This window comes from Melanotaenia boesemani, chromosome 9, assembly GCF_017639745.1.
Source record: "Melanotaenia boesemani isolate fMelBoe1 chromosome 9, fMelBoe1.pri, whole genome shotgun sequence".
Taxonomy (NCBI): Eukaryota; Metazoa; Chordata; class Actinopteri; order Atheriniformes; family Melanotaeniidae; genus Melanotaenia; species Melanotaenia boesemani.
Window position 1 is genome coordinate 32,257,767 of NC_055690.1, and position 24,840 is coordinate 32,282,606.

The 24,840-nt window shown below is 38.3% G+C and overlaps 2 protein-coding genes across 5 annotated transcripts; both read right to left on the reverse strand.

Moving 5' to 3' along the window:
• Positions 1–1,882: 1,882 nt before the first annotated feature.
• On the reverse strand, positions 1,883–4,099 carry LOC121646612 (gastrula zinc finger protein XlCGF52.1-like). The gene has a single exon (XM_041995705.1). It carries the CDS (start codon positions 3,887–3,889, stop codon positions 2,660–2,662), a length of 1,230 nt encoding a protein of 409 aa, XP_041851639.1. The 5' UTR covers positions 3,890–4,099; the 3' UTR covers positions 1,883–2,659.
• Positions 4,100–10,181: 6,082 nt separating this feature from the next.
• Positions 10,182–22,374, reverse strand: LOC121646613 (gastrula zinc finger protein XlCGF8.2DB-like). 4 transcript variants are annotated; one of them, XM_041995707.1, is made up of 4 exons: positions 16,766–16,777; positions 15,451–15,482; positions 14,633–14,697; positions 10,182–11,653 (listed from the first exon to the last, which is right to left on the reverse strand). In XM_041995707.1, the coding sequence occupies exon 4, from the start codon at positions 11,362–11,364 to the stop codon at positions 10,432–10,434; it is 933 nt and encodes a 310-aa protein (XP_041851641.1). In that variant the 5' UTR covers positions 11,365–11,653; positions 14,633–14,697; positions 15,451–15,482; positions 16,766–16,777; the 3' UTR covers positions 10,182–10,431. The 4 variants fall into 4 exon arrangements, with proteins under 4 accessions (XP_041851641.1, XP_041851644.1, XP_041851643.1 ...); XM_041995710.1 differs by lacking the exons at positions 14,633–14,697; positions 15,451–15,482; positions 16,766–16,777 and adding exons at positions 18,136–18,140; positions 22,309–22,374 and having other exon boundaries at positions 10,182–11,374; XM_041995709.1 differs by lacking the exons at positions 14,633–14,697; positions 15,451–15,482; positions 16,766–16,777 and adding exons at positions 14,538–14,541; positions 22,308–22,374 and having other exon boundaries at positions 10,182–11,374.
• Positions 22,375–24,840: the final 2,466 nt, after the last annotated feature.

Here is a 24,840-nt window from a genome sequence, read left to right on the forward strand (position 1 = left end):
ATGAAACACGGTTTGCTCATATCTCCATTGAAATACATGGGATCTGTACCAAAGTTGACAGAATTCATACTTGTTGGGTCCCTAACACATTAAAACACCTGTTGCATGGCAACAGAGCATGTTAGCATGCTAGCAAAAAATGCTAACTAGGTATATAAACATTTCAGATTCTCAGCTTGACGTTTTACCATGTTACACACCATGTTAGCAGGTTACCTAACGTGCTAGGAAAAGGTATAGAGACGGGTGGCGGGTGCCTCGAGGCTCGGACCCGATGGATGCCGCTTGCGGCTTTAATTTTTTAATTATTGATGGAAATAACCAAAAAAAACAAGCTCACAATGTGTTGCTATTTGTTGAACTTATAGTTCTATTTTCTTTTGTGACATTTTTGTATGGTGAAGTAGGGCATCAATTCATGAAAAAAGGTGAAATATAGAAATAAAAGCTTTCTGCCAAACAGCAGTTAAGTATAGCAGCATTGTTGAAAAGTCTCGGCTGTTGAAAAGTCTCGGCTAAATCCATCAGTCTAAAAAAGAATCTGGTTATTATGCAAAAGCATTAAGGTTATGAATTGCAATGCTTGTTATAACCTGTCAACATTGATTCCACTTTTTAATACATATTATTGACCTAAATTAATTTGTTGAGACTAACACTTTTTTTTATTTGACTAAAACTAGACTAAAACTATCAAACTTAGAAATGACTAAAATGTGATTAAAACTAATGTAACCGGGTGGTTTTACACCAGGGTAATTATGGCGGTGTGTTTTCCGACCCTATGCCCGGTCGTGAAGGCATCACGGGCCGTACTGCTTCCGTTTCTCCGCGTAGGCTCATCAGGGAGAGTATAAACAGGTGTGGTAGCTAGAATGTCTTCCTCTCTCTACCTTTGGGCGTGTTGGCGGCGGTGCGGCGTGTCGCCACGAGCTGGTTGCCGTGGTTTGTTGGAGCCAAGTCGTCTGGGTTTATTGGTTGGGCCGTGGATTTTCTCCAAGCTTGCTGGCGAAGACAGAGCTGCTGGTATTTCTGGAGTGGCGTTGTAGTAGAGCTACGTTGCTCGGGAAGAAGATTGCCTCTGCTCCCTACTGTGCTCTCTTTAGTGCTCTGTTTAGTCTATGGTGCTCAAATTGGTTGACGGTGCCTGTAGTAGTGGGTTTTGCGCACCTTAGTTTGACTGGCCCACCTACCCTATGTCCTAACCTAGGGTCCACGCCCTTTAGATTATTTTGTCCGCAGAAGAAAACATGTTTTTTTTAAGGGTTTGGTAATTTGGGGATTTATGTTTGGTTTGGTTTTGCTATTAATTTACTAACTCTTGGTTTGTTTTGTTTTTTTGGTTGCAGTGGACTTTGTGTTAACACCCAGATTATTTAACGTGTTTTATTGTGTTGTGTTTTATACATTGTTTAATAAAGAGTATTTTTTTCTACACTGTTTTGTTTCTATAAATTAATGGTCAGATCCAACTTGCGTACTCCGTAATAGGGAGCCCTAGACCATTCTTTGGGAATTGGGTTGGTCTACCAGTGGGCTCTTGTGGTCCCGCCCTCAGTTACGATCCGGGCCCCATCTCCCCGTGTTACACTAATAAGCATTTTTGTCATGACGACTAAAAGGAAAACTAAAATTGAGATGCCTGCCAAAAACCACACTGCGCAGCAGGTGAGGAAACAGAGAAAATGTGAAAAACAAGAAGGAAATTAACAGAACACAGAAAGGGAAGAGATTTACAAAATAAAACATTTAACCAGAAACTAAGAAATAAACCATGACTTAAATCCAAGGAAAACTAAACCAAATCCATAAACCCATAAGAATGTCATTGTTCAGGGAAACTTGTTTCCTTACTGGGCAAATAAACTTTGAATCTAAATATGAATACGAAAAACTTTATTAAATCCTGAAGGAAATTGTTGTGCCAGAGTAAAGGCAAAGACATATGACAAAGACTATTGCACATTTTATGAATTGATATATGCAGATAACAACGACAGTATCTTCTTAATGAGACTAAATGACTTCCTGAAAAACTAAATTATTAAAAGCCAAAATTTTAGGTTTTTAAAATGGAAGTCTACTGAATCAATACATTTTTGGAACCATCACCCAATCATTTGTGGATAAACCTAAAAAAAAAAATCAAAATCACCTCAACAGTCTCTCCCAGTGGATACATCCATCTATTTTGCACTCTGTGATAAGCCATGGTGGTCCAGACTGCTCAGCAGATGGAGGAAGACATCATGGAGGCATTTATACACAGGAACTTAATTAACTTTATAGTAGTGAAAAGCTGCATTTTAACACTCAAATAGCACAAATTCACTCACATTGTTACAATCATGTTTTTCATCTGAAAACATACAAATAACTAAACAATTTTTCACGATACTCATTTTAGTCAAAACGTAAAAATACCATTTTTATTATTTCAAAAATTAAATCCATATCCGTCCCTTTGAAGCTAAACAGCAAGACTGCTATCCAATTAACCACCAATTCATCTTTGCAATGTACACCACTAGTCTGACGAGTTCTTGTTTCTAAACTTTCAAACAGCTTTTCCTACATTTATCACAGCCAAATCCTTTCTCTTCCTCGTGGAGTTTTAAAGATTTTAATTTACATTTGAGTCACACCTCAACCTTTTTCATCAAACATCACAGCTGAACGGTTTCTCTCCGGTGTGGATTCTCATGTGCTTTTTTAAAGTAGAGTCCTGACTAAAGCTTTTCTTGCAAATATCACAGCTAAATAGTCTTTCACCAGTGTGAATTCTCAGGTGTCTATTAAGGCCTGTTTTGCCAGAGAATCTTCTCCTACAAACATTGCAGCTGAATGGTTTCTCTCCGGTGTGGATTCTCATGTGCGTTTTTAAAGTTGACTTCTGGCTAAAGCTTTTCTTGCAAACATCACAGCTAAATGGTCTTTCTCCAGTGTGAATTCTCAGGTGTCTTTCATGTTCTGTCTTGCCAGAGAATCTTTTCTTGCAAACATCGCAGCTAAATGGTCTTTCTCCAGTGTGAATTCTCAGGTGTCTTTCATGTTCTGTCTTGCCAGAGAATCTTTTCTTGCAAACATCGCAGCTGAACGGTTTCTCTCCGGTGTGGATTCTCAAGTGACTGTTAAGATTTTGTTTAGAGTAAAATCTTTTTCTACAAACATCACACTCAAATGGTTGCTCTCCTGTGTGGATTCTCATGTGTGTTGTTAAAGCTGACTTCTGGTTAAAGCTTTTCTTGCAAATATCACAGCTAAATGGTCTTTCTCCAGTGTGAATTCTCAGGTGTCTGATAAGGCCGGATTTGCAAGAGAATCTTCTCCTACAAACACCACAGCTGAACGGTTGCTCTACAGTGTGAACGGTCATGTGCCTGTTAAGAAGAAACTTAGTATAAAATCTTTTTCTACAAACATCACACTCAAATGGCTTTTCTCCTGTGTGGGTTCTCATGTTTCTTTTAAGAACTGTGTTTTCATTGAATTTCTTTCCAGAACCATCACACTCAAATGGTTTTTCTCCTGTGTGGGTTCTCATGTGTCTTTGAAGATGTCTGTTTTCAAGGAATTTTTTTCTACAGATGTCACAGCTAAACAGTTCCTCTCCTGTGTGGATTCTCATGTGTATATGCATATAGTTCCTGCTAAAAGATTTACCACACACTGAGCATCCCACGTGATGATTTAATCCTGAAACACAGGCCTTTTCCCGCCCACAGTTACTGTCACTGCTTTCAGTTTCAGATTCAGAATCTGACAAAGGTTTCTGCCATTGGTCATAACCATCACCACCATTACTGGCTTCATTATTCATTCCCATACAACTATGGTGTCTTTTTACTTGTACTGGGTTCGTCTGAATATTTGGATCTTGGTTATTCATTGTTTGTAGTCTTCTTAGATCCGCTACATCAGTAAGTGTTCATCAGTTTAGCTGAGCTGCTGATTCGATGCTCTTCTGTTGTTTTCAGTTCAGATTTGACCAAGTCTTTACTTCTGAGTTTTCTCCTGTTTCTTCATTAATCACAGAAACAGAAGCTTTTGGGAATCTGGTGAAACCTCCCACAGTCTGTTGGGCAGCTCTTCCATCTGCCTGGTCAATTGTTGTTATTGCTCCTCTTTTTTTTAAAGCTGGTCTTTGCTCTGTTTCTTTGTCAACATCCAGTCTATGGCTTCATTGACGGTATAAACACTTATCACCGACATCTGTAGAGAATAAAGAAACAGTCTGATTAGGTACAACTGTGACTTACAATCACATGTCACGGACCCCTTCTGGTCTAGGGGTGGAAGGGAAGGAGTAACACAACAAGCTGGAAACAAAATTAAAATAAACAATGATTTACTTACAAAGTTATTGCTATTTACAAATAAATTCAACATAAAATGTCCTTTTCAGGTAAAATACAACAACAAACAAAGGTTGTCCTCTAAAAGGAACTGCACTCTAACCGGCAGCAAAATATAACTCGCTTTCAATAAAAAAACAAAGGAAACTTAACCAAAGGATTCCTATCAAAAGAAATCAGAGTAAAAATGAAAACCAGAATAGCTAACAAAAAGGATCCTAACAAACCAAAAGAGGGGAGCCTCTCCTAATGAGGAAGCTCCCTAATTACAATCTGTAAATTTAACATCTGTTTTAGCAAACCGTCTGTTGAACAGCCAGAACAGGAAACTGCTCAGGGTAACAAAACCTCATCAAAACAATCTAAAGTGTCCACTGACACCAAACTATACACCAAGTCACAAAGTGTGCTCTTAGCAAAACAGTTCACAAGACATAGTTTCCTCCACTAACAAATGTTAAGCAATTCAGCTAATACACGCTCAGAGAACCAAACAAGAGGCGAACTGTGTGCTACTGACACAGCTGCCATGATCAATGACAGGTCCTCCTATTTAAGGGCAAGGCATCACTCATGATTTCCAGCTGGGGAGTGCGGGAGCAGTAGCGACCAATCGGCGAGGCGGATGAACCACAGCTGTTGGACCACAGCCGATCCCGAGGCAGCACTGGCATAGCGGCATTTCCAAGTGTAGAGTGACAGGCCGGAGGCCAATCCAGAAAGGACAGGGGCCGTAACATCACACCAGAAAAGTTACACATTGTTGATGCCAACTGCAGGTTTCTTGTTATGTTTCAACTTAGTATTGCCTCAGTACTACACATGAGTTCATATATAAAGTTCTACAATACAGAATGAAGGGTAGGAGCACTATTTGGTACAAACATGTTTCCACTAATCTATCTTGGAAGTGAAAGCAATTTTCTGAATGCATCACTATAAATCAATAACAGGGCAGGGAAAAAATCAACCCTTTAAAGCCTGGTACACACATAACGATTTTTTTAATCTTGTGAGATTTTTTATCTGGTCGAGACCTCACACACACGTGAAGATAAAAAAATCAGTTTTGATCGTACTGTGTGTGGTGTGCTCCAAAAATGTAATCACGGAACAACACACATATGACGATGCTGTCCACCAACTCATCGACAATCTAGTCCTCCAAGCCGGACAAACGTTGAAGAAGAACCATAGCAACAATTGGCAAAAAACGAAGAAGAACAAACATAGTAACAATCGGAAAACACAACACACAGCATGGAGGGGATATATAGGACGAGGGAATGATGGTGGTCTTGGGACTATTGTTAACAGAAAAATCCGGAACTGAAAAAAACAACAGACTGGAGACGGCCTGAACGCGGACTTTATTTACTTCCTTGTTCCCCAGCCAGCTCGCTCTCTGATTGGCTACATTCAGTGTCACGTCACCACCCACACCGTCAGAATGCACAAGTCTGTTTTCCAGAGCTGAATAATGGCCGCCAACGTCTCCGCTGTACCAATGCAGGCAGAGGCTATTTTCTACAGATGTAAGTATGAATTTATTCGAATATAAACGGCAGCATGCTACCTATCTCTTCTATCCCTGACAACATTCATGGATCTGATCAGTTGTTGGAGGCGGCGGTTATACCAACTCAGTAGAGTTAGCATACGTAAATGTTAGCAGTTTTTTTAGCCACTTTCGCGGACGTAGCTAGGCTGTAAGTGTTAGAAATTATGAATGCTATAGGTTCTGTATGTTTATTCATCGTTATTGAACCTCCAGATTAAGCAATGCTGTGTCTCTGTCGTAAACAAAATGGTCCTTGATCTTAAAACTGATTTGGAAACAACGTTGGTTAGAGAACCGGTCTGGTTCAATAGTACCGCTGAGTAAGCTGTAGCTGATTGTACATCACTTTAAATCAGAGTCTGCAAAGTAGCCTACCCATAAAGTTCATATAAACATAAATAATGTTTGCTTTCATATAAAATGCTAATGTGGATTGACCGTAGGTCACTGTGGCATCCAACTACCAAGCCGGCAGTGGCACTGAGGCATTTATGTGACTGGAGCTAGGACGATACTGTGGCAAAGAGGAAGCGGCAAGAGAGAAATATTTCAATAAAATGTTTCCTGCATCCCTATGTTTTAGCCTCCTTACTTCATTTCATATTTTAAACCATGATTTCAAAGTATAACTGGTTTCCTGTTGCCAAATGTGAACTCTATCAGGGTAAACAGCAATAGAACAGATGTGTATAATGTAAGGTACTTTAATTCAGTGAGGATATTTGCATATTTAAAAGCTGTTTTACTAGTGTTTTAAATTGCACTTTATCCTAACATGTGTGGGGGAGACGCGGAAAGACACATGAACATTTGTGCTGATGGTGCTTTCTATCTACTGAGGTAGACTAATATAGTGCAGGCCTCGGTACTTTGTTGCACAAATGAGGCCTTTTTAAGGCATTTAATAGCATAAAATATGATTGCATGCGAATACGTATGTGAACATTATTTTGGATTTGTATTTTGGAAGAAATGAGTTTGACAGTTTTTCCTTGAAAACGGGTTATATACCTTAAAAAATTAAATAAGAATATGTTCTAACTTACGTTAAGCCAATAGGAGGAGGGACCTGTGTCAGAGTTGGATGCAACATAGTTTAAAGGTGGGGTTAAGTGAGGGAAAAACAAAAGAAAGTAAAATCAATAGTTGGAAATTCATTCTGTAAATTAAAGTGGGCTGAAGAATCGTCATCAAATGCTGGTACCTCACTACCGGTAATTGCAAAACATCAGTTTTTTATTTGGGTCAAAACTTACCCATGATAGTGTGTGATAGTGGTAACTGGTTCAGCATGATATAAAATAAATCTATTCATTGATTTGTTACATAACACTACAGCTACACTGTCTGCAGCTTAGTGATTACCAACATCTCAACACTTTTTACAAAGTTCAAAAGTTGTGTTTTTGACAAAATAACTTCTAACACGTGTTTATAATACTTTTAGTATCACAGTCTCAACTTACAGCATTTCCTCCCAGATACTTCACAGTGGATGGCAGCAGATTACACTCAGACAACATATGAAGACCCTGCCATGTGCTGCTGCCGAACCAGGAAACAGGAAGTTAGCGAGACAGGAAGTATGATGACGTCACTTCCTGGGACGTTTTCACTACATACCTTACATAAGATGATTGAAAAATATGTACTTTTTTCTGTTTATTCCTTTTTTTTTTTAACCACACAGGAACTGAGGACTTCATTAAATTACCAAGAACTATAACATATATTTACAAAAACCAGATGCTTAAAAAGCAAGTATTTTACATCAATGCACCCCAATTTTAAACAAGAGGCATCACAGTTTTCTTTAACAGTGGCGTGAACAGATAGACACTACCAAATATTTTTTGTAATATTATTATATTTTATATAATATAGTAATATATAGTATAATAATATTATATTATTATACTATGAAATATAGCTGAATATTTAGTGTTCTGTACCTAGTGCTTTACAATATACATTACATTCACCCATTGACACACACATTCACACACTGATGGCGGAAGCTGCCATGCAAGGCACTCAACCATGAGCCATCAGGAGGAATTTGGGGTTTGTTGTCTTGCTCAGGGACACCTCGACATGAGCTCGACAGGCCGAGGATTGAACTGGGATGCTGCAATGGCTTCAAAGGTGCACATATTAGATGTTACTGTGTTCCTAATGAGTCTGGAATGCAGACTTTTATGATCAGAAAGTAACATAATGCGTCTGTAAGCCTATGCATCCTCTCCAGATGTGGTTTAAGTTGAATTTGGTGGACTGAGCATCCTGTATTTTTAAGCCGCAGGTGTTACAATTTGCCACTCTTTTACTGTCCCTTGTATTAATTTTTTAAACCCAAAAGTTATGAGAGGTTCTGCAGCAACGGGCGTGCTCATGGTGACTGCCATTGTTTTTAATGCATGTACATTTGGACGTGTTTGCGTTTGTATGACGTTACTTCAATGTTATGTCTGGAAAAATGAATCACATACAGCAGAGATAAGATCATGAAGAAAACAGCAGGCTTCAATGGCTGGGCCATTTATTTGAAAGATTCAGTATTGTAACGGTTCTGTAAATAAAAACAAACAATATATTTCAGCATCAGGTATTTAGAATAAAATCACTTAAATAGACACACTGGGCATCTACACAAAAAATAATTACCTAGAAGTCAACTTATGTAGGTCAACAGCACCATCCACTGGTTAAACTGCATAATGCACAGGTGAGTGCTCTCCCACAGCAAACCTGTGTCCCCTGCTCCCCCCTACCCTCACAGAGCGGTTAACCCCCCTCCTGCAGCAGCACTCTGGTAATGATGGTACGCATAGACCACAATACACAGAAAGCAGGTTTTACTTATAAAGTAACACAAGCAGATGTTCAAACAAACAATACTCACTGTCGTTATCCACTAAACACCTGGAGCCTCACAATAAAGCCACAACTTGAACAATGAAAGACTTCTCTGATGAACTAACAAGAGTCCTACTCATCCCGATCCGCAGAGTCCTTATCCACTTTTAAGAGCAAACTAAAGACTCAGTCTAACTAAGACTACTTAATTATGATGTCCCATCCTGTTTGAATCCTTGTTTGTGTCATTAGTCTCAGATGTAAGTCGCTTTGGAGAAAAGTCTGCCAAGTGACTGTAGAATAGAACAGAATAGACTACTATGAGGTGGGAATAAATTTCTGGTATGAAGGCTTTACATTTTTTGTTTTTAATATGTAAATTGTGTGCATGAAAAGCACTTTATGAATAAAATCTGATCTGGTTTGGAAAGAACGGTCACCGGGGCTACAAACATTTAGAAGCAGACACCAGGGGGCGACCTCGCCTCACTGCAAACACTCCAGGGACTGAGCTTTACATATTCTATTAACATAGTATTTAGATACAACTCATCCCTTTGAAAATGAACTACATTTAATAAATTTTAAACAAGTTAATCTTTCTCAAAGTACAACACAACTCAGGTTTTAGTCTCTGTAAACTTTAATTCAATTTCAAATGATCTCTTGTACAAATTTTCTTCCACTGACGTCACAACAGAAGAGTTTCTTGCAGTGTGGATTCTCGTGTGCATTGTAAGATCTTTATAACGGAACAGATTCTAAGAAACTGATTTAATGAAGCACTCAAAAGAGGCAAAATGAACAAGTCATCAGTGTACATGAGATGACTGAGACAATCTCCCAGCTTACATCCAGCTTTACATTCATTCAGCTTCACAGGGAGATCAGAACTGGCCACAGTACACCATCTTGTCTAACCCCATAAGTTACTAAAAAAGGATGCAGATGTGATCCTACCTCTTTTAGATTGCAAATACTTCAATACCACTATTGCAAAATTCTTATCAGAAACAGAGGGACCATTGGCTCATTCATTTATTTACAATAACTAATCAAAACCCTTCAAAGCATTTACAAAACTGCATAAGAAATAAAAACTGGCTGAGCAAGAGTAACATGTCATAGTAAGCTAAACACAGGCAGACTTAGGCAGGTGTGCTCACCCAAACATACATTCACCACAAACCACCAGACACGCAGCATTAGTGAGTCCAGCAAATGCAGTCCAGCATGGTGGCAGCAGAATGATGGTCTGGCTTGCTCTGCAAAGAGGAGCTTAATGGGTATAAGGCTCCTTTTGATAATCAAATTTTTTATTTTTCTTTATTTAAATATTTTATATTATTTTGGATTTATGTACTCTTGCTGGACCTGACCAGAAGGGACAGAAAAAAAGGACAGTAATGGAGAGAAGTAAAAAGGAAAGTGTAAAAAAGGAAGCAGAGACAAGGATAGAGTAGATAGAAGCAACGACCTTTAATCCAACCTAAGACCAGACAACCAACTGCTACACCTGTACAGAAACAGAGAATTTCTTACAGCTTTTACAGATAAACTAAGCTGACAATCATCAGTTCACTACATTCATATGGCTCCAGCAGCAGAAAGACTTTCCTCTAAAACATTAACCATGCTTTCTCTTCTCAGTGGGGATTCTCATACGTGTTGCATCAGCACTGCTGTTAAATCATTTTGTACAAATGCCTGTTTCTCGCCACTGTGAATTCGCACGTGCCGCCTAAAATTCATCTTAGAGTTGAATCTTCTTCCACAAACATCACAGGCGAAAGGTTTCTCTCCAGTGTGAATTTTCATATGCGTTATTAGATTTGCGTCTTGGTTAAACTTTTTTCCACAAACATTACAGCCAAACGGTTTCTCCCCGGTATGAATTCTCATGTGTGTTTTAAGATGCGTCTTATAGTTAAATCTTTTTTTACAGACTTCACAACCAAACAGTTTCTCTGCAGCGTGAATTCTCTTGTGCCTGCTAAGATTCATCTCATAGCTAAACTTTTTCCTACAAACGTCGCAGCTGAACGGCTTCTCTCCGGTGTGGATTCTCATGTGCCTGCCAAGAGTAATCTTATGTCCGAATATTTTACCACAAACGTCACAGGCAAATCGTTTCTCTCCAGTGTGACTCCTCATATGTGTCGTGAGGTTTGTTTCTTGGGTAAACCTTTTCCCACAAACATCACAACCAAACGGCTTTTCTCCCGTGTGGATTCTCATATGCGTTTTAAGATACGTGTTTTGGTGAAACATTTTTCCACAAACGTCACAACCAAACGGCTTTTCTCCCGTGTGGATTCTCACGTGTCTTATAAGATGCCACTCTTGATTAAACCTTTTTTCACAAACATCACAGGCAAATGGTTTCTGTCCTGTATGGATCTTCATGTGTCTCTGAATCGAGTTCCTGTGGAGAAATTTTCCACATTCCAGGCATCCCACATGATTTAACCCTGATTCAGGGGCTCTGCTCTCGTCACATAGATCATCACTGCCTTCAGTTTCTGATCCAGAGTCTGACAAAGGTTTCTGCCAAAGGTCATTATCACCACCATTACTGGCTTCAGTCATCATTGGGTTGTATGTGTTCAACCGTTTAGCTGTGCTGCTGGCTGGAAAGTCTGCCTCTACTGTTTTCTATTTTACTTTGATTGATTCTTGAAGACTGAGGTTCATCCTCTTCTTCATTCATCACGGAAACAGAAGGTTTTGGGATCCGCTGGAAGATCCCAGAGACCGTCGTGTGGCTCTCCCTCCTGCCTGGTCGAGCGGTCTTATTTATTATCCATTATATGAAGGAGGTCTGGGCCAGGACTTCCCTCATTGAATAAATGTTCTTTAATCAGCGACAGTTGCTGGAAACCTGCAGAGAATAATAAAACACACAGTAGGATTAGATACATCTGGGACTTATAATTACACCAGAAATCTAACAGGTTGAAGACGACCTCTTGTCAGAAATGTCTCAGGATTACATTTATCATTTTAACAAGAAAAAATACATTTAGTGATTTAAGGTTGAGAAGCTTCTGGAACATGTTTGAGCCACAATTAAAAAAAGCATTTTTTAACTTAAAAAACCTTTATTGTCATTGTCCAGAGAACAATGAGACAGCAAAGCAACTCCTGGGCAACCCCCCCCCCCAAAAAAAAAAGTCAAGAAAACAGAAGAACACACACCCAAAAGAATAAAGATGAATTAAAATTAATACTAGGGGTGGGATTCAATTAAAAAAATTGATCACATTAATTTCAGGCTTGTAATTAATTAATCTCAATTAACTGCACAACAATATTTGTCTAAAAAAGCAACATTTTTTAAAATGAAATGGATTTTAATGGACGACTGAATCAAATAATAGACACAGACATTAATATTGTAAACTCAAACTCTAGTAATGTCTGGAAAAATACATTTAATTGCATATTAATTCAAAGCCGTAGAAAAACAAACAGATAGAAAATGTGCCTGGCCCAAATAAAGTTAGTGTCATTTTAAGTACTTCACTAGCAGCTCTGCCTGTTCAGTAATTAAAAGTCACTACGTGGGTCTAAAAACTCACTAAATATGGAGCCAAAGTAGTTAAATAGGAAACACTGATTTAGCCTCAGCAACTTGTTATAAATAACAGCGTTCTCATTATTATTTTAGAGAAAAATGTTATAAAAACCTTTCTTAAAAACAATTATTCTTTTACTACCTGCTGGCGTTGCAAGATCACAACTCAGCCATCCCACTTTCCATTACCAACCTCAGCTAATGTTAGCAGATACTGACTAATTCACTCCACAGAACAACACATTTCTGGGTTTCTATTAACAAAGAGTTATTTCTAACATGTTGGGACATGGGATAAGAACAAAAATCCCATTAGAGTTTGGAATAGAAAACAATACAACCCTATCCTGCAGGAAGAAGCATGAGTTTACCGCTTCTGTGTTACAGAACTTTTATTTATCAGTTTATTCACTTCATGTTTTTTTCTCCTCTCAAAATGGTCTAAGACAGTGGTTCTTCACCTTGTTGGAGGTACTGAACCCCACCAGTTTCATATGCGCATTCACCGAACCCTTCTTTGTTAAAAAATAAAATCAGATTTATTTTTCAAATTCAAGACATAGGTACATGATTGAACCCAGGTTAAGAACCACTGGTCTAAGATATATAATCCACTTTATCTCACCATAAAAAAGGACACAAAATGAACACAGCAACATGAGAAAACCTCCAGTGGTTGTTAATGCCCCTCCTCCTCCGTCATGAGCTGTTACTGCTTCTTAAACTGGAAAAGAATCCGACTGGTGAATTTCTTATTTTCTACATTAACAGCAGATTTCTGTCATCTCTATTACTGGAACAGTAAATTATCATAGTTGCTTGTTTTTGCTCTATGGATTGTGACTGGAGTACATTTGGAAGTATTCCCCAAACCCAGGGCCTTAAATTAATTTTTCAAAACGGGGAATTACCCCCCCTACATGCTTCACATAGGGGGGGATTTATACACTTTGGTGTGGGGGACATTTCCAGTGAGCTTAACTACTGGTCTTGTGGTGTCCTAGTCGTACCTCAGATTAATATGCAGCTTTAATTTGTCGTCTCTTTCAGCTCTCGTCTCATCCCATTGCTCTTAACCTGCTCACATATCTTTTAGATGTAACCGTTCTCCAACACACCTGAATCGAATGAAAGGCTCGATACCGGGCCTCTGCAGAGATGAATGACATTCAGATGAGAGAATTCAGCCGTTTCATTCAGGTGTGTTGGAGAAAAGATGCATCTAAAAGTTGCAGGACAGTAGATCTCGAGGACTGGACTTAGGCAGCCCTGGTATAAAAATATAAAATAAAATAAGACATAATTTATTCATCCCCAGTTGGGGAAATTCAGGTGTCCAGCAGCATTTAATGTTTGCCATAATCAACTGCTCTCACCACCATACAAAACCACTACCACAGTGTCATGCAGGGGGTGACCCCTGTTCCTGAGGAACTATACCCATTGCTGTAATATGTTGACTCTTTCAGCTGCATCAGTGTAAAAAGCCATGTCTCCTCTACTTAATCTCTTTCCATTTGATTCCAATAAGATCAAACTGGTCTTGGGGAGGGTCCAGCTCTGAAATGAGCATCAGAGTGGTGAGGTTTGTAAATAAGTGAATTTCTTAACTGTTTTTAATCCGCTGTTGTGCTGAATCCATGTTTATGTGATTTTAGACGTTCCTTAACAGCTTTTTAAATGTAGTTATCACGTGCATGTCTTAATGAGTAACTTTGTGTTAGTTACGGTGGATTCATCCATTATGAAGGAAAACAGCACCTTTAGCACAGCTGTCAACACCCCCAATTCCCGCAATCCCTCAGTGAATCTGAGGCACTGGAACTTCCATAGAAATCATATAAATATGCCAAATATAGCAAACCAATGATCAGTAAAGAACGTGAAGCATTTGTAGTCCAGAACATACTTTGGTTTAATACTAAAATGCTTTCTGTGCTCCACATGTTTAAATGGTAAATAGACTTGCACTTATATAGCGCTTTTCCAGCCAGTTTGACCACTCAAATCGCTTTACACTACTTATCACATTCACCCATTCACACACACATTCACACCCCGATAGACACATCGGGAGGCAACGTGGGGTTAAGTATCTTGCCCAAGGACACTTCGGCATGTAGTCAGTGGAAGCCTAGAATTGATCAGCCTACCTTCTGGTTGAAAGACGACTGCTCTTCCTCCAGAGCTACAGCCACCCAATTTAATGTGTTCTAACATAAACAATATATATATGTGTGTGTGTGTGTGTGTGTATAAAATGAACAATTTTGGACTACATACGAATTCATGGGGGAAACCTCAGGCGATGTCAAGCATGAAGATGAATATTCTTCCAATTTCTTCTTCTTTAAAAAAAAAACAAAACAAAACAAAGGACAAGCAAAGTTTAGGGATCATAAACACCAGGCAGAGGATACCACATGAACTAAAACTGACAAATGACAATTAAATATCACACATAACCCAGATTTTCCTCAATTTCAATATGCTACTTTGCTAAAATTACTGTGTTTTTATTATTATAGCCTTCTAACATAATTATCAGAAACAGTTTAATAAATGGCCTCTCTTTGGGTCATTAATTAATACTTTAGCTTCATTCTTTTTTCCCCAATCAAGTCAAAAATCTTAATTAGCCATAACAAAATAATACAAAACCAGGGAAACATTAATCATGGACACAGTGGTTTTCCTCAGTCAGGGCCATAACAGCCACGTTATGTCACGTTAAGTGTTTTTTAATAATCTTTGACCGTGTAATCTCAACCCCTGTAAAGCACCATCATGCAGGGAGAATATTTATTTTAACAGAGTGATTTAAACATGTCAGCTGACTGACAAAACATGCAACGATGTTATTAAACAGCTGAAAACACTCTGGACATGGTGATTGTGAATGCAGCTCTATACAGTATATTGGGCTGCATTTACAAGCATACGTAGTAAAACAACTCATTAAACAGCAGATAAGATGTCTGAGAGCTGAATCTGCTGCAGCAGTGAAAACTCATTTTCACTGCTGCAGCAGATTCACATCCATGTAGTAACTTTTCTATTGAACTGAGCAGATTTCATGCTACACCCAAATCTCAACTTACAGCTGAACAAGCTACTGCTGACTGTAGTGAAGCTGATGATTTACTGACACGTTTAAGAAAAATCTGCAAAGAAAATTAAATAAAAAGGCATGAAAAATATTTAGTGTCTTTGTTTTCCATAAAATGCTTTTAGGTATCCAATGTCTGCAGAGTAACTGCAGTTAAGTTGTTACCGACATTTCAGACGTCTTTTACGAACTTTAGATGTCGTGTTTTTAACCAAATCTCTTCTGATACGTGTTTATAACGTCTCTACCATCACATAATCAACTTACAGTATTTCCTCCCTTATGACAGATGGTGGATGGAAGCAGATTTCATTCACACATCGAAGACGTTTCCATAAACTGCTGCTAAACCAGGAAATAGGAAGTTACCAAAACAGGAAATGACGTCGTCGCCACCTTAAACGTCCCCCCCCCAAAAAAACGTTTTTTCTCCTCTCTCATTTCACCTTTAACTCTGTTCTATTCTACCCAACAACAACGACAGCTACAAAAAAACCGTAAATTAAAAAGAATTACCAAAAACCAAAATTTAACCCTCAGAGGTCTGACTGGAAAAAAGTCCATCAATCACAAAAAAATCACAAACATCCTCAATGAGCTGTTTTCAAACTTGAACCTGCATAAGTTGTAAATATGAACATTTAATCTCACATATATTTAAACTTTATAATGATTTCTTATAGAAAACATGTACATTTAAAGGCCTTCATTACTTTATCAGCTGCAAGTTTTCAACAACCTCTATGCAAAACTATACAGAGAGCTCCAGCAGTGATTTGTATATGAACTAGAAATTAGTTAAAAATCATGCAAATGTAACACAAGAGGTAACATAACAGTATTGGCTTGAGATGTAATCAAATTATGTAAAAGTATCTAAAGTTTCATTCTAAGTTTTTTGGGGTGACATTGGGAAAAACAAGTAACATGCTTAATTACAAATTTCTGTTCCCTCTGTATTCATCTCTGATGTTACCGTATATGACTTATGGTGTGGAAGCCTAGGGTAACACCTATAAAAGTAACCTACAACCAATATATTTACTACAAAAGAGAGCAGCCAGTAAAATAGAGTTCAGAAACACATTACTTTTCAAAGCTAATACTGTACATTGAAATTAGGGGACCTAGTCAAACTCAAAATGGCTTATATAATGTTTAAAGCAAAAAACCAATTTACTTCCAGGAAACCTTAAAAAATGTTTAAAAACAGGGAAGGATGTTGAAATCTAAGAGGTCAATTAAATAAAAAAAACATTGTTTTCATATCATATGGAGGAGTATGTGAAAATAAATTTGTACAATACAAAAATGTATTTTAATGAAATTATAGTTAATCATGTAATTAAAAAAGGGGTGGGGAAAATAAGTTTTCTTTACTTCTATTTACTTTGGACATCATCTTTGATTTTATCTTCTCTGGTTACGAAGGAAGGAAGGAAGGAAGGAAGGAAGGAAAGAAAGAAAGAAAGAAAGAAAGAAAGAAAGAAAGAAAGAAAGAAAGAAAGAAAGAAAGACAGAAAGAAAGAAAGAAAGAAAGAAAGAAATAAAGAAAGACCTATTCATGCTCTCTTATGTACGTAAAAACAGATGTCCGTTTCAAACGTTGTCATACGTCGCCGTCCTCTTCCTTCATGCATCTTTTGCGTTGCCATTGTTGTTAAGTGAATTCCTCCACTAGTGGGCAGTGCTGAGACCAGAGTTCACTCCCACGATCCGACATGAGTTTCAGACACCGGTTGACGGCAGAAATGTGCCGCTATAAAAATGCTTTCAACCCCCCAACATGCTCTAAACACTCACATATCCTTTCTTTAATAGCTGGCGCAATTTCTACAGTTGTCCTCGTCTTTGTTTTTCTTCTGCTTTTTTCCCCTTCTTCTTGATCCTCCTCTTCTTTTCTGGTTTTTCTTTCGCTGGTTGCATGTCAGCTACTCTGCTCAGCACTGCCCCTGTGATTTCTGGTGGTATTGCTCTATCTTCCGCATGTAGTGACGGATAGCTAAGCTCTGTGAAAACGGACTGAATTACGTCCGTAGGCAACGGATGAAACTGTCCATCTGTCTGCCAATCCGTCTTCTGCTTTAAGCATAAATAGACCTTAAGTCAAATCCCCCCCACAACAGCTGGAACACCTGTCCAATATGGAAATTCTTGTGGGATATGGACTTCATCTTATTTAAGCAATCAAGAAGAAACAGAAACAAACAGGAGTAATGAGCGAGTCATGCTACTTCAAAAAGAATGGGTCCAAAAAAGAAATAGACTATTTAAAGGGGCAAAAAGTGTTGTGTTGCAGTTTCTCCTCCTAACCTGAAGGTGGCAGCAGGGGTGGTATCGGCCGGTAAACTCACCAGGTCGGAGTTATTTTGATGGTTCACTTCAGTCCGAAAGATATTTTCTGTTTTAAAACAACAATGGCGTCCAGTATGGTTCAGTGTCTTTAGTAGCTTGTGGAAGAAAACGAAGAAATAATTCGATCAGCCTCTCATCAAATTCATCCACTGGTTATTGCTTTTAAAAACAGTGGTTACCACACAAATTCAGCCAGAAGAGCCAGATATCCGGCAACATGTGATCACACATTGACCAATCAAAAGGGAGTACCTCTGCGTAACCATCTGCGAAGCAGGGGTGCACGTCAGGTCTGAAAAATGTGCGTCGAGCCTCTGCGGAGCTACGGCGGTTACGCAGACGCAAACACCATGTAACCATATATCCGCCTTTAGGCAGCTGCCCCTGCGACCCGACTCTGGATAAGCAGCAGAAAAATTGATGGATGGATGGTGTTTCTGGTATTTTGGTTGTTGCTGTGATACATGTTGTCTTGTTTATTTTGTTTAGGAACTCCTGATGATTGTCAACTTAGTTTACCTTTAAAAGCTGTAAGTAATTCTCTATTGTGTTTCTGTACAGGTGTAGCAGCTGGTTGTCTGGTGTTAGGTTGGATTAAAGGTTTATTATCTTCTATCTACTGTATCTTTTTCTCCTCATCCTTTTGACTTCTTTCCCCTGTGGGGGAAAAAAATTCCATGATTCAAAATAAAAAAGATAAAAAAAAATCATTTTTAAAAAAGTCAGAACATCAAGAGGAGCCTTATACCCATAAAGCTCCTGTTGTAATAGCAAATTTGTTCGACACAACACAGCAGCAGGACCACCATTGTGCTGCCACCCTGCTGAACAAGACAAGTGTAAAAGAAAAAAAATATATAATATGATATGAGTATTTATGTGTTCACCTGACCTTTTATAGCCACCATAATGGCATGGCAAGGCATGTTTACCTTACGAAAACAGGAGTGCGACATGCATGGACACTCTTTTATAAATCTGAAAGTTTTTGTGCGCTGCATTTCCTTTTTTCCCTGTGTACGCCACCTGTAGTCTGCTTTGCTATAAACAGTTTATAAATGAGGCCCCTGCAGCCTGGAATTCATTACAATCTGAAATAGAATTATATTTAATAACTTTAATTCTTTTTTAATTTCCAAACAGGGAGAGTATTTTGTACAGCACCTGTGTTTTTAATTGTTTCTGACCTCATTATGAATTCATAATTATATACAAATGTATGGTAATGTATTGATTGTTGAATCTGCTCAGATTTTGGTCAGTAATTTGATATAAGCTTCAACACTAAAAATTCTGTTGTTATGACTGTGAGGTCTAAAGAGGACAGGAAGGGAGGTTTCTCCTTTTTTCTTCTGGGAGACCTTAAATTACATATCTTGGTCATGTCATCAGGGATGACCTTAGTGATGACGATGATGTTCAGAGACAGTGTTGTAAATTGTATGCACAGTCAAATATGCTGGCACGTAAATTTAGCATGTGCTCTTATAATGTTAAAATTGCATTGTTTAAAGCTTACTGCACACCTCTGTACACTGCCCACTTGTGGTGTAGCTATAGTAAAGCTAAATTTAATAAGCTGCAAGTTGCATTTAATGATGCTTTTAGAATTTTACTGAAGGTTCCTTGATGGATGAGTGCCAGCCAGCTGTTTGTGCAGAATGCTGTGCCTACTTTACATGCTGTTCTTAGAAATTTTGTTTATAAATTCATTATGAGACTGGAGGATTCTAAAAATGATATCATTATGGTTTTAACAATGCCTAAGATGAGCAGTGTGCGATATAACTCTGGACTCTGGAGAAAGTGCTTGTATAGATTATAGACAAAGTTCTATAGTCTCTCTGTATCGTCTCTTTTTCTTTCTGTTTTGTTTTGTTGTTTGTTTTTATATAGACCAAATTGTGGGTCTGAAATAAAGAATTGAATTGAATTAATTAAAGAGATACAGTATAATCTACCACGAGGCAGTAGCACCAGTAACTAAAGCAGATCTGTTTGTGTGGAGCAACAATGAATTTTTAAAATATAAACTAAATACACTGAGAACTTAATGTAACCGTTAAAGTTATATTTTAGAAATAAACATTTTCTCTGAACAACATTTATTAACTGTTGATCCATTAGTCTGACATTTTCTTTAAATGGGGATATATGAAATATTTATAATGGCTAACATATTAAATAAATGATCATTCATTCGACTTTAAAAACTCATCATCCTGAAATCTGGACATGGATCAATCATGACATAATGTCCACACTGGATCAGTCTCAGGAGATGATTAGTGCCTCCAGAGTTGCTCTCCTGATGCATCATGTCTGATGTCAGACAGCCCACCGTGCGCCACTGAAAACACGTGCCAACACATTTTACAATGTGTCTTGTAAACATCTCCGACGCTGTCCAGCTAAGGATGAAAGCGTCTTCGCTTTTGAGGATGTTTTAAAAAGTGAAGGTGTTGTGAGCAGCTCCGGTATGTGGCGTCTGTCTCCAGGCAACCGTGACCGCAACACACTGGCAAAGACAATGAGCAGCATTCAGAATAAGGGACAAGAGACGTCCTGTACTGGAAAATCCAATTTAGAAAAAAATACGGGATGTATCGGCTAATTTGGGTCAGGTGGCAACCCTAGCGACCGCACACGTAATGAATATTCAGGGTAGCTTAGAATTCCTAGTAGCCAGAACTCAGGGCTAACGTTAGGGGCTAATGATAAGCCTACTGCAAGGTTACCAGCTGGCTAGCTGAAATACTAGCAAGCTAAATGGTTAGGATGCTGGAATTAACATTACAACTAGCTACTGTTAGATGGCTAGAAAGTGTTGTTGTTTTTCCCCAAAAAGATTGACTTACCTCAAAATCAATTTCCATTAGTTTCCAGACAGTCAGGTCAGGTCTCTCATCGCAGGAGCTAAAGACAAGCTCAGCTTGGCGAAGTGTGTCAAGATTCAAAAGCAAGGGCCGAGATTCCGATTGGCCCAGAAATATGTCAATTAAAAATCCATTCTGAGCCTACGCCGCTACGTGCAGTGGAGGCAAAACAAAACTGTCACCTCAGCTTGGAAGAAGGAAACTGCAAGGATTGGGGTGGGAGGTGTGGGGTGATCAGGGGTGGGCGGGTCGGGATACACAGGAAGAAATGATTGACCGACAGCAGCTTAGCTCACTGGCAAGATGCAAAGCGAGATTCACAAAGCAGCTAAACCACAGAGCGTCTTTGAGGAGGAAGACTTTTCCCTCCAGAATCTCCTCAGCTACACATGAACCAGATGGTCCTGAACGTGTCAGCCTGAGCCGTTAGCGCTGTTATCTGGCCTGTCAGCAGCTCCAGCAGCTCTGGAAAGCTGTGGAGACTCGCGGCAGGTTGTGGCAGCTGCAGGAAGTTGGTGGTGCTACGATTTGAGTTGCTGTCTATTGCCAGATGAGGATCAGCAAGTAAAGAATAAAGTCCGGTGTTACTTTTACACCCCTCAAAAGCACAAATCCGTCCCATTGCAGGAATATTTAATCAGAAACTCTGTGAAAGAATAGAAGACTGAAACTAGCAAATCTACACCAGATAAGTTCACATCCCTTCATATGCATTGGTGGGCGTGGTTTTCTATGCCTGCAAGGCGAGGACCCGCCTACCTGCACCTGGAGGGAGGGTCTGTGGGGTTTTGAAAATTTTCTCGTGACGTAGATAAACTCTCTATGTCACAAAAAACATAACCTGGTTTTACCCTGTAGAGGGCGTTATGACACATCCCATTTTTAAAATAAATTTTAAAAATACAATTTTATCAACAGAATATGTAGTTTTCATTATAATGAATTAATACTGTGTTATTTACAGCTAAAAAAAACACACACTTTTGGGTTCACTACCCTTTTAATAAATTTTGAAAACATTAACTACCAATTCTTCTTCTACAACAAATGCTACTACTTGGATTAGTTTCAGTCTGTGTGAACTTGTTTTGATAAATTTACCTTCTGGATAAATACTTTTCCACACACATCACAGACAAATGATTTCTATCTAGTGTGCACTCTTATGTGTCTTTTCAAATTTGAGCTAGAGCTACATCTATGTCCACAAACATCACAGCCAAATGGTCTGTCACCACTGTGGAGTCTCATGTCTTTTAAGAGCTGAGTTATATTTAAATCCCTTCCCACAAACACCACAACCAAATAGTTTCTCTTCAGCATGCATTCTCAGAGGAGTTTTAAGAGTTGCATTATAGTTAAATCTTTTTCCACAAACACCACAACCATATGGTTTCTCTCCTGAGAGGCTTGTCATGTGCCTGCTAAGTTGTGTACTATGTGTAAACCTTTTTCCACAGATATCACAACCAAATGGCCTTTCTCCAGTGGCCTTTCTCAGCCTCAGAATCTGACAAAGGTCGTTGCCAATGATCACAATTATCCCCTTTACCAGCTTCATTCCTCATCGTCACACACATAAGATTTCTTTTACGAGTAATGGGTTGTATCTGATTGTTTGGATCTGGGTTTGTGATTGTTTCTAGTCTTCCAAATCCTCAACACCATGTATTGTTCATCAGATTTTGTTTTTTGGACAGTCTGCCTCTCGTTGAAAACTTAGGTTATTCTTCTTGTTCTTCATTCACCACAGAAACAGCAGTGTTTGGAAACCTGGTGAAACAGCTGAAACTTCATAGTCCATTGTTATGGTTCTCCTCCTGCTTGGTTGAGCATCCTTGTTTCTCCTCCTTTATATCCAGCAGATCTTTTGCTGTAGTACTTATACATTTGTCCAAACTTGGGTTTAATTTATGAATAAATTATCACCAACAGCTGCTACATGTCTGCAGAGAAAAATGAAACACAATTTGATTAGAAACAGTTATGGAATTGTAAATCACACAAAAATGTTAAGTTCTGCTTAAAAACACCCTCAGATACGTTTACTGTTTTTTATTTATTGCAAATGAAAACAATGGCAAAACAACAGTATCACATAAAACATATGAATTAATAAAGTAATGTAATGAGGGGATGGGGGAGTATTACAACGTGTTGCAGGTTATACATTGCTGGGTCAGGTCCAGATTTTAACGGGAGATAAACACGTAGGGTTTAGTCATCCTTTTATTGTGGATTTTATACTTTTATTAAGAGAAGATAATATATACTGATTGCCTTAGCTAATAACATATGCGTTGTCTTTCCCTATGACTTTCCCCTACAGTCGTCTGTAGAAAGGCATTCGTAAAATCAAACAGAACAGAGACGGCATTAATGGCATTGTCCGCAGATACTGACTTTGGGGGTGTTTAAAAAAAAAAACTAACAAGAAGTATCCCAGAAAAAAGAAAAATTGTGAAGAAACACAAAATTTAAAATGCAACTGGTGAGAAAGTTTTTTAGTGTCTGTTTGCAAACTATGGAACGAGCTGGGGATGAACACAGGAAATATCCACATATTAAAATCAATATATTAAATGGTACTCAAACAGTGCAGAAATAGTATAGAATAAATATATTACCATTATTACATTGGTATCACTATTATTGCTGTTATTGTTAGTACGATTATAATTACTGTATTGCTCCATGACAAAAATGTATTCTAATAAGATATAATATTGTTATTACTATTGTTTTATTCTGGTGGTGACAAATGACGTAACTGTTTACGTATCTGAGGGAGCATAAATGTGCCTTAAATGTTCTGGTTTAATGGTGTGCGACATTACTGAGACATTGGTTTTTGAGTTATCCCCGCAGTACCAATAAAAAAAATGACGAAAAACAATTATTTCAACTGACAAACTTATATTTTAAATGGCTGTGAAGATCAATTTTACATCCTAGTTTTCTTCCTCAATCATCATACTTAATGGTTTTCTGCTTGGTGTGACGTTTCACATATTTACAGTTTGATACAGTTTTGATATTATATTTACAGCTGGATCTTTTTCCACAAATATCACAGCTATATGGTTTCTCTCCAGTGTGCGCGTTATAGGGCTGCAAAGATTATATCATAAAAATAGTCGACAACTAAAATACCCGTCGACTATGGTCGGAAAAAAAAAAAAAAAACTACAGAGTGAGCCATCGTCTTCCTCCATATCTCTGCTGAGAGTTGCACAATGCACATGCGCAAAAAACCAAAAACAAAACAAAAACTACAGAGCGAGACATCGTCTTTTTTTTAATCTCTGCTGAGAGTTGCACATGTGCAAAGAAAAAAAAACCTACAGAGTGAGACATCATCTTCCTCCCTATCCCTGCCGAGAGTTGCACAAAGCACATGCGCAAAAAACAAACAAAAAAAAAAAACAACAACAAAACAAACAAAAAAAACTACAGAGGGAGACATCGTCTTCTTTTCCTATCTCTGCTGAGAGTTGGACATGCGCAAAAAAAAAAGTCCGTCAGGAGAAAAATATGGCGGCCGACCAGGGAATAGAACGGGCGGTAGAGGACGTCAAAAGCCTGAAATAGCCTTCCGTTAAACTTACAAAATAAATTAAATACATGTGAGATTTGAAAAGTGGACCTTGCGTACCATGAAAGTACGTCTGCAATGCTTGAACATTTAAAAATGAGGAATGTCGAACTTACATAACCTCATGCAAGATTTCCGAGCTGAAAGTGAAATACGAGCCATTTAATAATCATGAGATACATAATCCGATTGGTCGACCAGTCGTTTTAATAGTCGGTGACTAATGGACTATCAGAATAGTCATTAGTTGCAGCCCTAGAGTGTTGTGGCTGCTGACCTTACATACAAACCTTTTTCCACAGTCATCACAGCCAAATGGCTTTTCACCAGTGTGAACTCGCATGTTTTTTAAGATCACTTCCACACACATCACAGCTGAATGGTTTCTCTCCAGTGTGACCTTTAATGTGGCTGTTAAAATTCCTGTTGTGCCTAAATGTGTTTCCACAAACATCACAGACAATTGTTATATCTCCAGAGTGAATTCTTATGGGTTTTAAGTTTATATTTACATTTAAATCTTTTCCCACATTCATCACAGCCAAACAGCCTCTCT